The sequence below is a fragment of the Pantherophis guttatus genome, chromosome 15 (genome assembly GCF_059756535.1).
Source record: "Pantherophis guttatus breed Tessera chromosome 15, ASM5975653v1, whole genome shotgun sequence".
Lineage (NCBI taxonomy): Eukaryota > Metazoa > Chordata > Lepidosauria > Squamata > Colubridae > Pantherophis > Pantherophis guttatus.
In genome coordinates, this window is record NC_142077.1 from 9,051,088 (window position 1) to 9,062,717 (window position 11,630).

The 11,630-nt window shown below is 55.9% G+C and overlaps 2 protein-coding genes and 1 long non-coding RNA gene across 10 annotated transcripts in view; 1 reads left to right on the top strand and 2 right to left on the bottom strand.

Annotated features, from left to right (window-relative positions):
- ZBTB17 (zinc finger and BTB domain containing 17) overlaps window positions 1-7,498 on the top strand; it is a 9,785-nt gene extending 2,287 nt beyond the window's left edge. For both annotated transcript variants that reach the window (XM_034401612.2, XM_034401611.3), the window contains exons 3-15: window positions 524-697; window positions 1,533-1,700; window positions 2,577-2,681; window positions 3,074-3,351; window positions 3,985-4,127; window positions 4,338-4,638; window positions 4,758-4,845; window positions 4,972-5,088; window positions 5,678-5,798; window positions 5,922-6,052; window positions 6,156-6,371; window positions 6,614-6,703; window positions 6,957-7,498. In XM_034401612.2, coding sequence (XP_034257503.2) covers window positions 524-697; window positions 1,533-1,700; window positions 2,577-2,681; window positions 3,074-3,351; window positions 3,985-4,127; window positions 4,338-4,638; window positions 4,758-4,845; window positions 4,972-5,088; window positions 5,678-5,798; window positions 5,922-6,052; window positions 6,156-6,371; window positions 6,614-6,703; window positions 6,957-7,219 — 2,195 coding nt within the window. In that variant the 3' untranslated portion in view covers window positions 7,220-7,498. The remainder of the gene's footprint in view (window positions 1-523; window positions 698-1,532; window positions 1,701-2,576; window positions 2,682-3,073; window positions 3,352-3,984; window positions 4,128-4,337; window positions 4,639-4,757; window positions 4,846-4,971; window positions 5,089-5,677; window positions 5,799-5,921; window positions 6,053-6,155; window positions 6,372-6,613; window positions 6,704-6,956) is intronic.
- On the bottom strand, window positions 2,343-6,715 carry LOC148111876 (uncharacterized). 2 transcript variants are annotated; one of them, XR_015729946.1, is made up of 5 exons: window positions 6,577-6,715; window positions 5,877-6,459; window positions 3,619-3,756; window positions 2,885-3,094; window positions 2,343-2,710 (listed from the first exon to the last, which is right to left on the bottom strand). It is a non-coding gene; the product is annotated as an uncharacterized LOC148111876 (long non-coding RNA). The 2 variants fall into 2 exon arrangements; XR_015729945.1 differs by having other exon boundaries at window positions 5,484-6,459.
- A 732-nt stretch (window positions 7,499-8,230) lies between the features above and the next one.
- The window catches only part of SPEN (spen family transcriptional repressor), a 55,008-nt gene continuing 51,608 nt past the window's right edge, over window positions 8,231-11,630 (bottom strand). For all 6 annotated transcript variants that reach the window (XM_034401568.3, XM_034401569.3, XM_034401570.3 and 3 more), the window contains 4 exons: window positions 11,102-11,494; window positions 10,724-10,918; window positions 9,751-9,909; window positions 8,231-8,983 (listed from right to left, as the gene is read on the bottom strand). In XM_034401568.3, the coding sequence (XP_034257459.2) occupies window positions 8,852-8,983; window positions 9,751-9,909; window positions 10,724-10,918; window positions 11,102-11,494 (879 nt within the window). In that variant the 3' untranslated portion in view covers window positions 8,231-8,851. The remainder of the gene's footprint in view (window positions 8,984-9,750; window positions 9,910-10,723; window positions 10,919-11,101; window positions 11,495-11,630) is intronic.

The window sequence follows — 11,630 nt, forward strand, 5'->3', positions numbered from 1 at the left end:
TCCTTGTGTGTCCAATCACACTTGGCCAATAAAGAATTCTATCCTATCCTATCCTATCCTATCCTATCCTATCCTATCCTATCCTATCCTATCCTATCCTATCCTATCCTATCCTATCCTATCCTCCATTCCGTTCTGTTCCATTCATTAGGCTTATTTCCTGCACCTTTCACTGGGTGCAGAAGTCCCCCAATCTTCCCCGAGATGAGATTTGGGAGCATCCCGATGCTAGGGATGGGAGATGGGCGGTAGATGGGAGTGAGGGTCCAGCTAGAGGAATTGGCCTTGGTGAGGAACAGGATGCCAGCTTTGAGTTCTCCCCGAATGATCCCCTTCTCTCATACAGTAGCTGCCAAAGTTAGAGAGCCTCCAGCCTCTCATGCAGTCCAGCTTAGAGCAGCATTGACTAAGAGGTGGGGGCCTGTGCTTTGGGAGAGAGCATCCTGAGGCCGGCAGGGAGACGGGCAGTATTTGGTGACTGCTGCCAGCACTCATCTTCTGGCTGTGGGGGTGTCTCCTGCAGGTCTGGAGCATGTGCTGGAATTCATGTACACGGCCAAGCTGACCCTCAGCCCGGAGAATGTGGAAGACGTCTTGGCCGTGGGCACCTTCCTTCAGATGCAGGAGGTCGTCCAAGCCTGCAACACGCTCAGGGCCCTCTCGGCACCAGCTGGCCTGGAGATCTCCACAGTGGCTGGTAGGGCACTTTCCTGTCCTTGGGTTCGGATCCCTTTCTCGCCTCAAACCCTGGGCCTGTTGGGAGAGGAAGCCATCGTCTCCAGCCGGGCCCAGGAAGTGGCTGTGCAGCTGAGCTGCACTTCGGCAGGTTTCAAGAGCCAACATTTCCGGGGTGTTTGCGTGTAGGCTGTGTCCTACAAAGGGGGCATTTTGTTATACTAATGCCAAACTCTCACAGCGGAAAGCTGATGGAAGCGATACCGGCCTTTGGAAGACATGGGGAAGCACCAACAAGGGAAGGCCTTGCCAATGTGCAGCCCCAACTTCCTAGCTTGAGGCTGGGTCTTTGGGGTGGGGGTGGGAATGGGGGGGAAAGGACAGGCAAGCAGGAATGATTTTGCTCTCCTGGTCTCAAAGCACTGTTGACTTTGTTCTGTTGGAAGCAATGGAGGGGATGCGATGCGATGCACCCGATATGTGCTTGGCCGCTCTGGTTTTCTTTCAGTGTTGTACTGGAAACTTGGGGTCTATCATTAGAGGGGTACGATAGCTATAGATCTGTTGAGCCAGAAATATTAAGTTTTTATGATGAACAGGTAGGGCCATCCAAGGACTGACAATCTTGAGCTGGCTGCGGATGCCCAGTTTCTGTAGATGTAGTGGAAATGGGAAGGTTGGGCCCTGCTGACCTTGATGGGCAAAAGCATGGCAGGCTAAAACAGATCTTTGGACTGGTCCCCGAGGTGTGGGGAGGTTGCCACCGGTTGTCCTGCTTGCTGGGTTTCTGGCTGGAGAGGCCTGAATGGCTTTTGCTTGCTTCCTCCCTCTCTCTCTCTCTCTCCCCCCCATCCCAGGGCAGGAGAAAACGACCAACAGCAGGCACAAAGCAGAGTTGGAAGCCCCCAGGGAGCAGGAGGAGCCGATCTCTGGCAGCCTCCAGCCGGCCGAAGAGGCCCATCCTGCTGAGGACCCGAAGGATGAGGCGATAGCGGCGGAAGGGAGCGAGACTGGTCAAAGGCCAGGTAGGGACCAGGAGTCTCTTCTCGGTAGCGCAGCTGTAGGGTTAATGGGAAAATGCACTGGAGAAAAGCAACATTTTATCTTTTTCCTGGTTTCTCCCAAATCTCAAGATTTGAGAGATGCAGTGGCTCAGCGGCTAAGACGCTGAGCTTGTCGATCGAGAGGTCGGCAGTTCAGCAGTTCGAATCCCTAGTGCCACGTAATGGGAGTGAGCTCCCGTGACTTGTCCCAGTTTCTGCCAACCTAGCCGTTCGAAAGCACGTAAAAAATGCCAGTAGAAAAATAGGGACCACCTTTGGTGAGAAGGGAACAGCGTTCCGTGTGCCTTTGGCATTGAGTCATGCCGGCCACATGACCACGGAGACGTCTTCGGTCCGCGCTGGCTTTTCAGTTTTTAAACGAAGATGAGCAGCGCCCGCTAGAGTCGGGAACGACTAGCACATATGTGCGAGGGGAACCTTTACCTTTACCAAGAGAACTTAAAAATCTCAAATGTGTCTTGCTTGTTGAAAAGTTGAAAATTTACGTCGGTGCGAGTTCCACAGTAGTAACTCTGCCCCACCTGAGTTTCCCATTGCCCACTGCCCAACTTGAGTGGGCAGTTCTGTTGCCATAAAGAAAGGGATGCCTCTCTCCTTCAGCCATAACTTTAAACACCTTTATTTCCCGTTATCCCTCCGAGCTAAACTCTTTCCAACGCTTACAGGAAAGGCAGACCGTTATGAATCATGCCAAACAGCAGAACATTTAGCGTAATCGTTTCCCCGCTCTGCTCCAAGGGCAACCTCCTCTTCTGGCCCCTCTTGGAAGTCCCCACTTCCTGCTCCTGTGGCCCGCTGGTGTCTCGAAGGTGCTGCCAAATTTGTGCTTCTTTCCAGACGCAGGGACAGCAGGCCCCGGGGAGACGCCGGAGGGATCGCCGGAGGAGCCCCACGAAGACAGCAGTCCCATCTCCACTCTTCCTTCTCAGGCCAGCGAAACTGGTGAGCACCAAGGCAGGGATGTAAAGTTACTGAGAGAGAGGAAAAAAAGTCCGTCACGCCCAAGGGAAGTGTGCAAAATGGGTTTGGATCAAGAGATGCAGTGACAGCGGAAGGGATGTTCTACGCACAGGGGATTCTTGCGCCAAGCGTCTGGAAGCAGAGCCGCTGACAACCTTGGCGTGGCAACCCCTCCGTTGACTTACGTTCTGAGGGAGTTGTGGCGAATCCATCACATTCTGGCTACGCCGTACTGCTCCTTTTTCGTTTCTGGGGCTGGTCGTTGAGACCCTCCTAGCAGACAAAGAGGCTTCCGCTCCCGAGTGGCGTTAGGGACAGCCTCGGAAACCCGCTGCCTTTTTTTTGAGCCCCGTTTTGCCTCCTTGCTCCGCCAGACCCTCCGACGCTCAAAGTCCCTGCAGAGATGGAGGTGGAGCTGGAAGGCCACGAAGAAGAGGAGGAAGAACCCCCCTCCGAGGCGGAGGGCAACGGCAAGACTGCCGAGGAGCCCGAACCGACCCTCCTAACCAACGGCAGCGTCCCCGAGGACTTCGAGTCCGGAGGCAGCGACTCCGGGCAGGAGAACGCTGGAGAGGCCAGGCTGCTGCGCTCAGGGACGTACAGTGACAGGACAGAGTCCAAAGCGTACGGCTCCGTGACCCACAAGTGTGAGGTGAGCTTTGGGGGCCTGTGAACTGCCCCAGGAGGAGAGCAGCCCTGTTGAAAGAGCCGTCCCCCAAAGCATCAGGCATGTAGGGTCCATGCTGTAGCAAAAAGCCACCTGGGGGTGGGTGGGTAGGAGCAAAGCCCCTCAGGTGGAAGCTACAGGGCGAAAGACAGTGAGAGCAGATGGCAGCGATACCCTTGTTGTCACAGCCACAGGCCCAGCAAAAAGGGGAAGTGGGGCCCAGCAGGTTGCCACCAATGCGGGTAGAGGCACCTGTCTGGTTGTCTCCGCTGCCCTGGCCGAGGCTCTGGGAGCTCGCAGACCCACTTTCCTTTCCACACCAAACTCTCATTCTCTCCGGCTCCAAGTTGGGGGAAGTTCTCCAGCTGGCATTTCTGCTCTTCTGTCTTCCTGCAGTAGAGGCAACAAGCACTCGGCCAAGGGTGGAAAGAGACGGGGGGGACCTTGAGCTAGGCTGGGCTGGCAGAGGGGCAGGTGGGCAGGCAAGCGAAGGGCTTCAAACAGGGCAGCCTCAAGCCAGGGGCACTGGGCGAGCGCTCGCAGGCAGGCCGCTGCGTGGGCTGGGCAACTGGGCGGTAGAGGCGAGGGTGGCCAGCGGTGCCTTTGCTTCCTCCAAAGGACTGTGGAAAGGAGTTCACCCACACGGGCAACTTCAAGCGCCATATCCGTATCCACACGGGAGAGAAGCCCTTCTCCTGCCGGGAATGCAGCAAGGCCTTTTCTGACCCCGCGGCCTGCAAAGCGCATGAGAAGACCCACAGGTGGGAGGGCGGGCGGAGGAGGAGGAGGGAGGAGGTCATCCCGGGAGGGAGACCAGGGGCAGCCCAACTTGCCCTTCTCTGCCCAGGAGGCTCCAACCCTGGGCCCAGAAAACCTGGCACTGTCTCGGGGGAGTGGTTGAGGCGCCGAGGCCGTTCTTGCGGGCTTGCCGGGGGAGGCGGACTGATGGCAGCGTCTCTTCCGCACTGCAGCCCCCTCAAGCCTTACAGCTGCGAGGAGTGTGGCAAGAGCTACCGCCTTCTCAGCCTGCTGAACCTCCACAAGAAGCGCCACACGGGGGAGGCCAGGTACCGCTGCGAGGACTGCGGGAAGCTCTTCACCACCTCGGGCAACCTGAAGCGCCACCAGCTGGTGCACAGCGGGGAGAAGCCCTACCAGTGCGACTACTGCGTACGCTCCTTCTCTGACCCCACCTCCAAAATGCGGCACCTCGAGACGCACGATACCGACAAAGAGCACCAGTGCCCTCATTGCGAGAAGATGTTCAACCAGGTGAGGAGAGAGAGAGAGGGCAAGGGCCGCCACCTTCCCTCACCTGGTTCAGTGCTGGGGAAGGGGCAGGGGATACGGCCGCCTACCTCTCACCACCAGCTTCTCACAACTGCCGGCAGGTGGGGAACCTCAAAGCCCACTTGAAGATCCACATTGCCGACGGTCCGCTGAAGTGCCGCGAGTGTGGGAAGCAGTTCACGACCTCAGGTACGGGGGGGGGGGAGACTCGGCCGAGGGCCAGCCGCCCTCGAGGCCTGAGCACAAGCGGGGCGGCGGTGGCAGCTTCCCCACCACAGGCCACCTCGAGTAGCTTTTGCCTTTCCTTCCCTGAAGGTAACTTGAAGCGGCATCTCCGCATCCACAGCGGAGAGAAACCATACATCTGCGTACACTGCCAGCGCCAGTTTGCCGACCCAGGGGCTCTCCAGCGGCACGTTCGCATTCACACAGGTGAGTCGGGAGCTGGGCAGTCTTCGGGCGGACTTCAGTTGCAGCGACAGCTGAGGCTGTGGAAGAGCCCTATCTGCCAGAGGCTGGGGCTTCAGAGCATGTGTCCCCTGTCCCCGCACCCTACCCACCCTGGAAACGGCACCTTGAGCTGTTCCTTCCGGACTTCAGTCTCAGCAGGAAGAGCTCCCTAATGGGATCTGCTTGTGTCTGGAGGGAGGTCTGCAGCCAAGACTAATATTAAGTCAAGGGATTTCTCTAGGATCCACAAAGGGTGTGTATCCGTAGCCAGCTTTTTAAACAAATACTTTACATTTTTGTGGTACAACAAAAGTCCTCCATCTGCGTCCCAAATTATCTTAACCGTTTTGAACGTTTCTGAAAACGCAGAAACCTACCACTTTTGGCCTCCAAAGCTGGTAAAAAAATCCACGTGGCGATGAAGCGTATGTTTCCACGTGGCGAGCGGCGGTTGCTGTCCTGCGGGCCCCCGTTTCTGCCACGCTGGCCCGCGACTCGCGGGAGTTACGAGGGTGTCCGTGGCCCAAGAATGTGGGTTGCACACTCTTTTCTCTCTTCCCCCACCCCGCAGGTGAGAAGCCCTGTCAGTGTATAATTTGTGGGAAAGCCTTCACCCAGGCCAGCTCTCTAATAGCCCATGTGCGTCAGCACACCGGGGAAAAACCCTACGTTTGCGAACGCTGCGGCAAAAGGTGAGTAGGCTCTCGCAAGCTTTGCTTCTCTCCCTCCCCGGCCCCGGTTTCTCTTGGATCTGCCCTGTCAACTCTTACTTCAAGGGGATCTTTGCTTGAAGATCTGATGACCTTCCCTTGCAGATTTGTCCAGTCCAGCCAACTGGCCAATCACATCCGCCACCACGACAACATCCGCCCTCACAAGTGCAATGTCTGCAGCAAAGCTTTTGTCAACGTGGGCGATCTGTCCAAGCACTTCATCATCCACACAGGTGAGGGGTGGGGGGAGGAGGAGCCAGCCGTCGCTGAGCAGTGGCAAGCATGCCCAGCCCGGCCCCTCCCTCATGACGCAGCCCCTCTCCATTCCCCACACAGGGGAAAAGCCATTCCTGTGCGACAAGTGCGGCCGCGGCTTCAACCGGGTGGATAATCTCCGCTCCCACGTCAAGACGGTCCACCAAGGCAAAGCGGGGATGAAGCTCCTGGAGCCCAGCGAAGGCGATGAGCTCAACATCGTCACCGTGGCCTCAGAGGAGATGGTGACGCTGGCCACGGAAGCCCTGGCTGCCACGGCGGTCACCCAGCTCACCGGTGAGTAAAGGCTTCCCCCCTTTCTTTTTGCACTCATCTGTCTGGCCTCGGCCTTTGTGCCACATCCAATGGCCAACGAAACATTCACCTATTTGGACCGTAGAAGGGGGAGGCAGGGGGGTGGTGTGACTGTATCCTGCTTCGCCCCACCGCTTCCCAGACCTGAGGCTGAGCGGCCGGAGGGGGACCAGCCATACCTTCTTACCTGGGGGGCGACGCTGACTGGACATCCTTTCCCTTAGTTGTTCCCGTCGCAGCTCCTGTTACCGCAGATGAGACGGAAGCGCTCAAGGCCGAGATCACCAAGGCCGTGAAACAGGTCCAAGAGGCAGGTGAGCCGGCCGCCCTTTCTTTGGGGGATCAGGGCGGGCCAGGCAGCCTCTCCCAAGCAAATAAAGCTGCCACAGGGGGGCAGCACCCTACCAGGCACAAAGTCCAGAAAGCTGCTTCTGAAATAGAGAAGGCTATTTAGTCCAGGAGGAGGAGTGGATGCTGGCTGCGTGGGTGGACCTTCATGACCAGGGGATGGGGGTAGGGAACTGGGGGGCTCTGAAACTAAATCTTGCCCCATGCCTGTCATTCTAGACCCCAACACTCAAATCCTCTATGCCTGCGATTCCTGTGGAGAGAAGTTCCTGGATGCCAACAGCCTGGCTCAGCACGTGCGCATTCACACAGCCCAAGCTCTGGTCATGTTCCAGGCGGACACAGACTTTTACCAACAGTACAACGCTACCACCGCTTGGCATGGTGAGCAGGTCATCCCGTCGGGAGAGTTACTCTTCCGGGCGCGAGATGGCAGCGAAGCATCGCCAGCCTTGCCAGACGCCCCACCAGCCGGAGAGTGATGGCAGACGCTGCTCCGCCAACAAGACCGACGCCCGAAGGAGCAGCTTGGGGGGGGGAGCACCCCCTTGTGCCCCGAGAGACTCTGCTCCAACCAGCCGCAGCCTCCCCATTGCGCTGAACATTCCGGCATTGCTCACAAACCGCTATTTAAAGCCACGAGTGCTACATGAAACTGATGTAAAAAAAATATTTCTGTATTGGAGAGACTACATCTGTGTTAATACTGAGAAGAAAGAAAGAAATAAAAAGGCTGTTATTTTCTATGTTTAAAATGAAAACTGGCTTGGCTGAGTTCCGTTTCTTCAGCCAAGGGTTTGCTAGCTTTTTCTTCTTCAGTGGGTCTCCCAGCAGAACGCAGGAGGCTTTTTGTTCCGTCAACCAGATCCTGAAAGCCAGCCAATGGCTTCTGGGGGTCTCCGAAGGAGAAGTCGCGGCTGCTTCTTCAACGGGAGGAAAGGGGGAACGACGCCTTACCGAATGCAGCCTAGGCACCCCAAATTTCCTGCAGATAACGGGTTTAACACCAGGGTGTTTTGTCTTTTTTTAATAAAGTCTGTATTCCAATGGACACACAAAACAAAACTGCGCTGAGAAAACAGTTCCATAAATTAAGTCTTAGGAGGAGAAGGGACCAGAGAGAGAAGGCAGATTAAAAAGTCTGTACAGTGAGTGAAACCTTCCATGGGCTGAGCGGAGGCGGGGGGGGGGGGGGAGGCCCAGGGCTAACTGAAGCGCACTTACAAATGAGTGACAAATACAAAGTCGGAGTATGAAAATAAGATTTTCTTTGAAAACACATCTTTTTTTTGGCACAGATTAAAAAAAAAGTATGTTGTGGGGATCAGATTTCTTTAGAGTTTTTTTTATATTTTATAAATATATATATATATATATATATATATATATATATATATATATATATATATATATATAATATTATATATATATTTATATATACACACACCCACGGAGTCCTGCATAATACCACCAAGAAGGAAAAATAGCTCTCCTTTTTTATGCTCTGCTTTGTTTCAGTGTAAACTGTACATCCAGGATGGAGGAGGAAAACGGGGGAGGGGGGGAGAGGGCAGCAGAAAGTCAGGGACTGGGGTTGAGAGGCTTTTTCCTGGAGAGCGTGAAATGCTCCTTGACCCACAGACTGGAGCGGAAGGTCCTGCCAGTTCAGAGTCCACGCCGCCAGCTGCTGTGTGTGTATTGAGACATCCATCTAGCATACCACAACAACTCTTCCAACTGTGCAAAGGTCCAAAGTCGCAAAATTTAGTGCAAAGGCGGTTTCCGGTTCCTCCTCTTCCTCATTTTTTTTTCTATCGTTAGCTGTCAAAAAAAAAAAAAAAAAAAAGCAGGCCCAGGAGGAGACCACCACCTGGGCTCAGTCTGCCTCTTGGGGAGGGGGGGTGCCTCCAAGGTCCATCTTCACCATAGCCCGTATGTAAACATTCAAGGCTGTGGGAACCACCACCCTTTACTGCCGCCTGCCTGCGCGATGAGGGTTTGACGGAAGCCCGGCGGGATGGGAGGATCCGGTCCCTTCCTTTGTTCACTTTTTCCCCTCTCCTTCTGCCGCAGGGGCCAGGAGAGGATGGCAACGTCCGTTCCTGCTGAGTCGCTCAAACAGCTGCAATGACGATCATCAGGTGAGGAGAGATGTTGGAGATACTGGCCAGGAGGTCCGGGGCCAGGCGGGAGAGATGGCTCTCGGAGAAGTCGCAAGGTGGAAAGATCTGGAGCACGTAGGCAGGCTGGAAAGAAAGAGAGAACCAGAGACGAAACCGTGAACCCCGAAGCCTGGACGAACCCGTAAAGAACAACCCAAGAGGAAGCAAGTGCAAGAGGCACTGTGGCTTTGGCCTAGCAGGACGCTGAGGGTTGGCATGGGCACTGTCCTGGCCAAGGAATCCTACCACATGACTGCTTTGGTAACCACCCTGAAAAGGGAGCTGGGAGTGGCCTGTGGGCAGCTCCATTGCCTCTTGCTGGGCAACTGCTCACCCAGCTGAGCTCTGGGCCCTGGTGGAATTCTAATTTTTTTAACTACCGGTTCTGTGGGCGTGTCTTGGTGGGTGTGGTGTGGCTTGGTGGGCGTGGCAGGGGAAGGATATTGCAAATCTCCATTCCCACCCCACTCGGGGGCCAGCCAGAGGTGGTATTTGCCGGTTTTCCGAACTGCTCAAAAGTTCCGCTACCGGTTCTCCAGAACCTGTCAGAACCTGCTGGATTTCATCCCCTGGCTCTGGGAATCCCAATCTTTGACAAGGCGCCTTATTGGAAATGGTGGCTGGCTCAGAGAAGAGCCTGAGAACTGGAGCTCCCAAAAGGCCTGCCATCCTGGACGAACCACATCTGGCTCCGCTCAGCCTGCCTAGACGGCCCACGTTTCAAGGAACCGACTTCCACTTTGCCCATCCCTTTCCCAGGATGCCCAAGCTGGCCAGAGCCACATCCTTCCCTTTGATACAGGGGCCAAAGGAAAGGAAGTCGCCCACCCCACTCTTCCTCCTCTCCCTACCTGGTTGGAGCCGGGGTTGGGAACATTGATGATGCCGGCAGCTTGCTTGGCCTGAAGGTAGCTAATAAAGGCCGCCTTGAGCGACTCAGTCTGGTTCACCACGTCCTCTTGGTCTCGGCCACAAGGCAGAGCCAGCAGCAGGCAGTAGTCACTCTCCACCTAAAAGACACCACGCAGCCCCCCCGGGCCTGTAAGAATCATGTCCCTCGGGCATCCCCAGAAACCCCCTCGAGACGACCATAACCCGAGAACCATTCTGACCCAGTGGAAAACAAGCAGCCTCAGGATGGTCAGGATAGAGCAGGGGTCGGCAACCTTAAACACTCAAAGAGCCATTTGGATCTGTTTCCCACCGAAAAGAAAACATCGGAAGCCACAAAACCTAGTGGGGGTCGAAAAGCTCAATAAATTGTGTGCTGACAGGTGTCGCACATTGTGTCACATATTTTGAGCGACAGGGAGCCGCAGCAGAGAGATGAAAGAGCCACAAGCGGCTCCAGAGCCACGGGTTGCCGACCCCTGGAATAGAGGCATTTTGTTTTCCTATCCCTGTCCCTTTTTGAGCCAGGGACACGTATCCTGCCACCCACATCCTCACTGACCTTGCAAACACAGGGGAAGGCTACGGCCAAGGCTAAGAGGCTGAAAACTGAACCTCCTCCAGGATTTCCAGCTCTCGTTCAAGAGTCCCACGTCTCCAGGTGGAGGCTCTGAACTCTCCTGACATCACCCAGGCTGACATGGTCATGGTAGAACGGCGAGCTTCTTACTGGGGCAGTTTTTGCACCATTACCTTTCTAAAAGTATGGGCTGGGTGCATATCCTTACACACACACACACACACACACACACACACACACACACACACACACACACAGAGCATGTTAACCACAGGCCTAGAAAGACCTTGCCAAACAGGAGCCGCAGGAGAAACGAGAGCGAAGACAGGCTCAGCTCGGGGCCTGATTCTTACCATCATCCGGCGGGTCACCCCTTCCAGCTGTGGGGCTTCCAGCCTCATCCGCTGGGCAATCCTCAAGGGAGGGCCACCCTCCGGGGCTGGCAAGGAGCGGTGTGCCAGGACGTTGTTCCCGGAAACGAAGTGCAGCTGGACAGCCGCAGTGTCGTTCTTCAAGGCCAGCAGCCCCTGCCACACGATGGGGTACTTCTGCCAACCCAAGGAAGAAAAGAGCACAGGAGGTATTAATCCCCAATGGTTGAGCTGAAAAAGAAGGGCCACTCTCGTCGCCCCCTGCTCTCCCCCAATTCTCCCCACAAAAGTCTTGGGATCGAGTCCCGTCCCTTTCCGCATCCCTCCCCCCGTCCTTCCAGAGATGGATGGCAGGCTCACCGTCAGCAACTGGACCATGTCTACTGTTCTTTGGGCAACCGGATGGCCGCCAGAGTCCTGCTTCAAGGATGACTGTGATTCAGACCGGGCTAAGGTCAGTCCTGGAGCTGCCCCGGGACCAGCAGTAGTTGGAATAAAGAGGGCTGGCTTCGGAACTTGAGCCTGATGGGAAGATGGGAGCTCCTGCTTCACTGAGGCGGCGACGGGAGAAGGGTACGAGGAGGTCTGGCTCGGGTGCAAGTGGGGCTCCATCTGCTGGACGTGCCTGTTGACCACTGAGTGGAGGGCAGGGTCTGGCCCTGTCGCCTGGGCTCCTTTAGGCTCTTGGGAGATCTGAGGGGTTTTGCTGTGAGCTGGCTGGTTGGGGTGCGAATGTTCCCCTTCAGGCAGGCCCTGGGAGACAGGAGGAAAAGGAGGCGCTTTAGGCAGAAGCCGCCCAAGCACACGGTAGCCCTTTCGGCTCTTAGCCCTGCTCCCCTTGACCGGAAGCTCAATGTCCACCCAAGTCCCCAAGGCTGTCCTTTGCCCG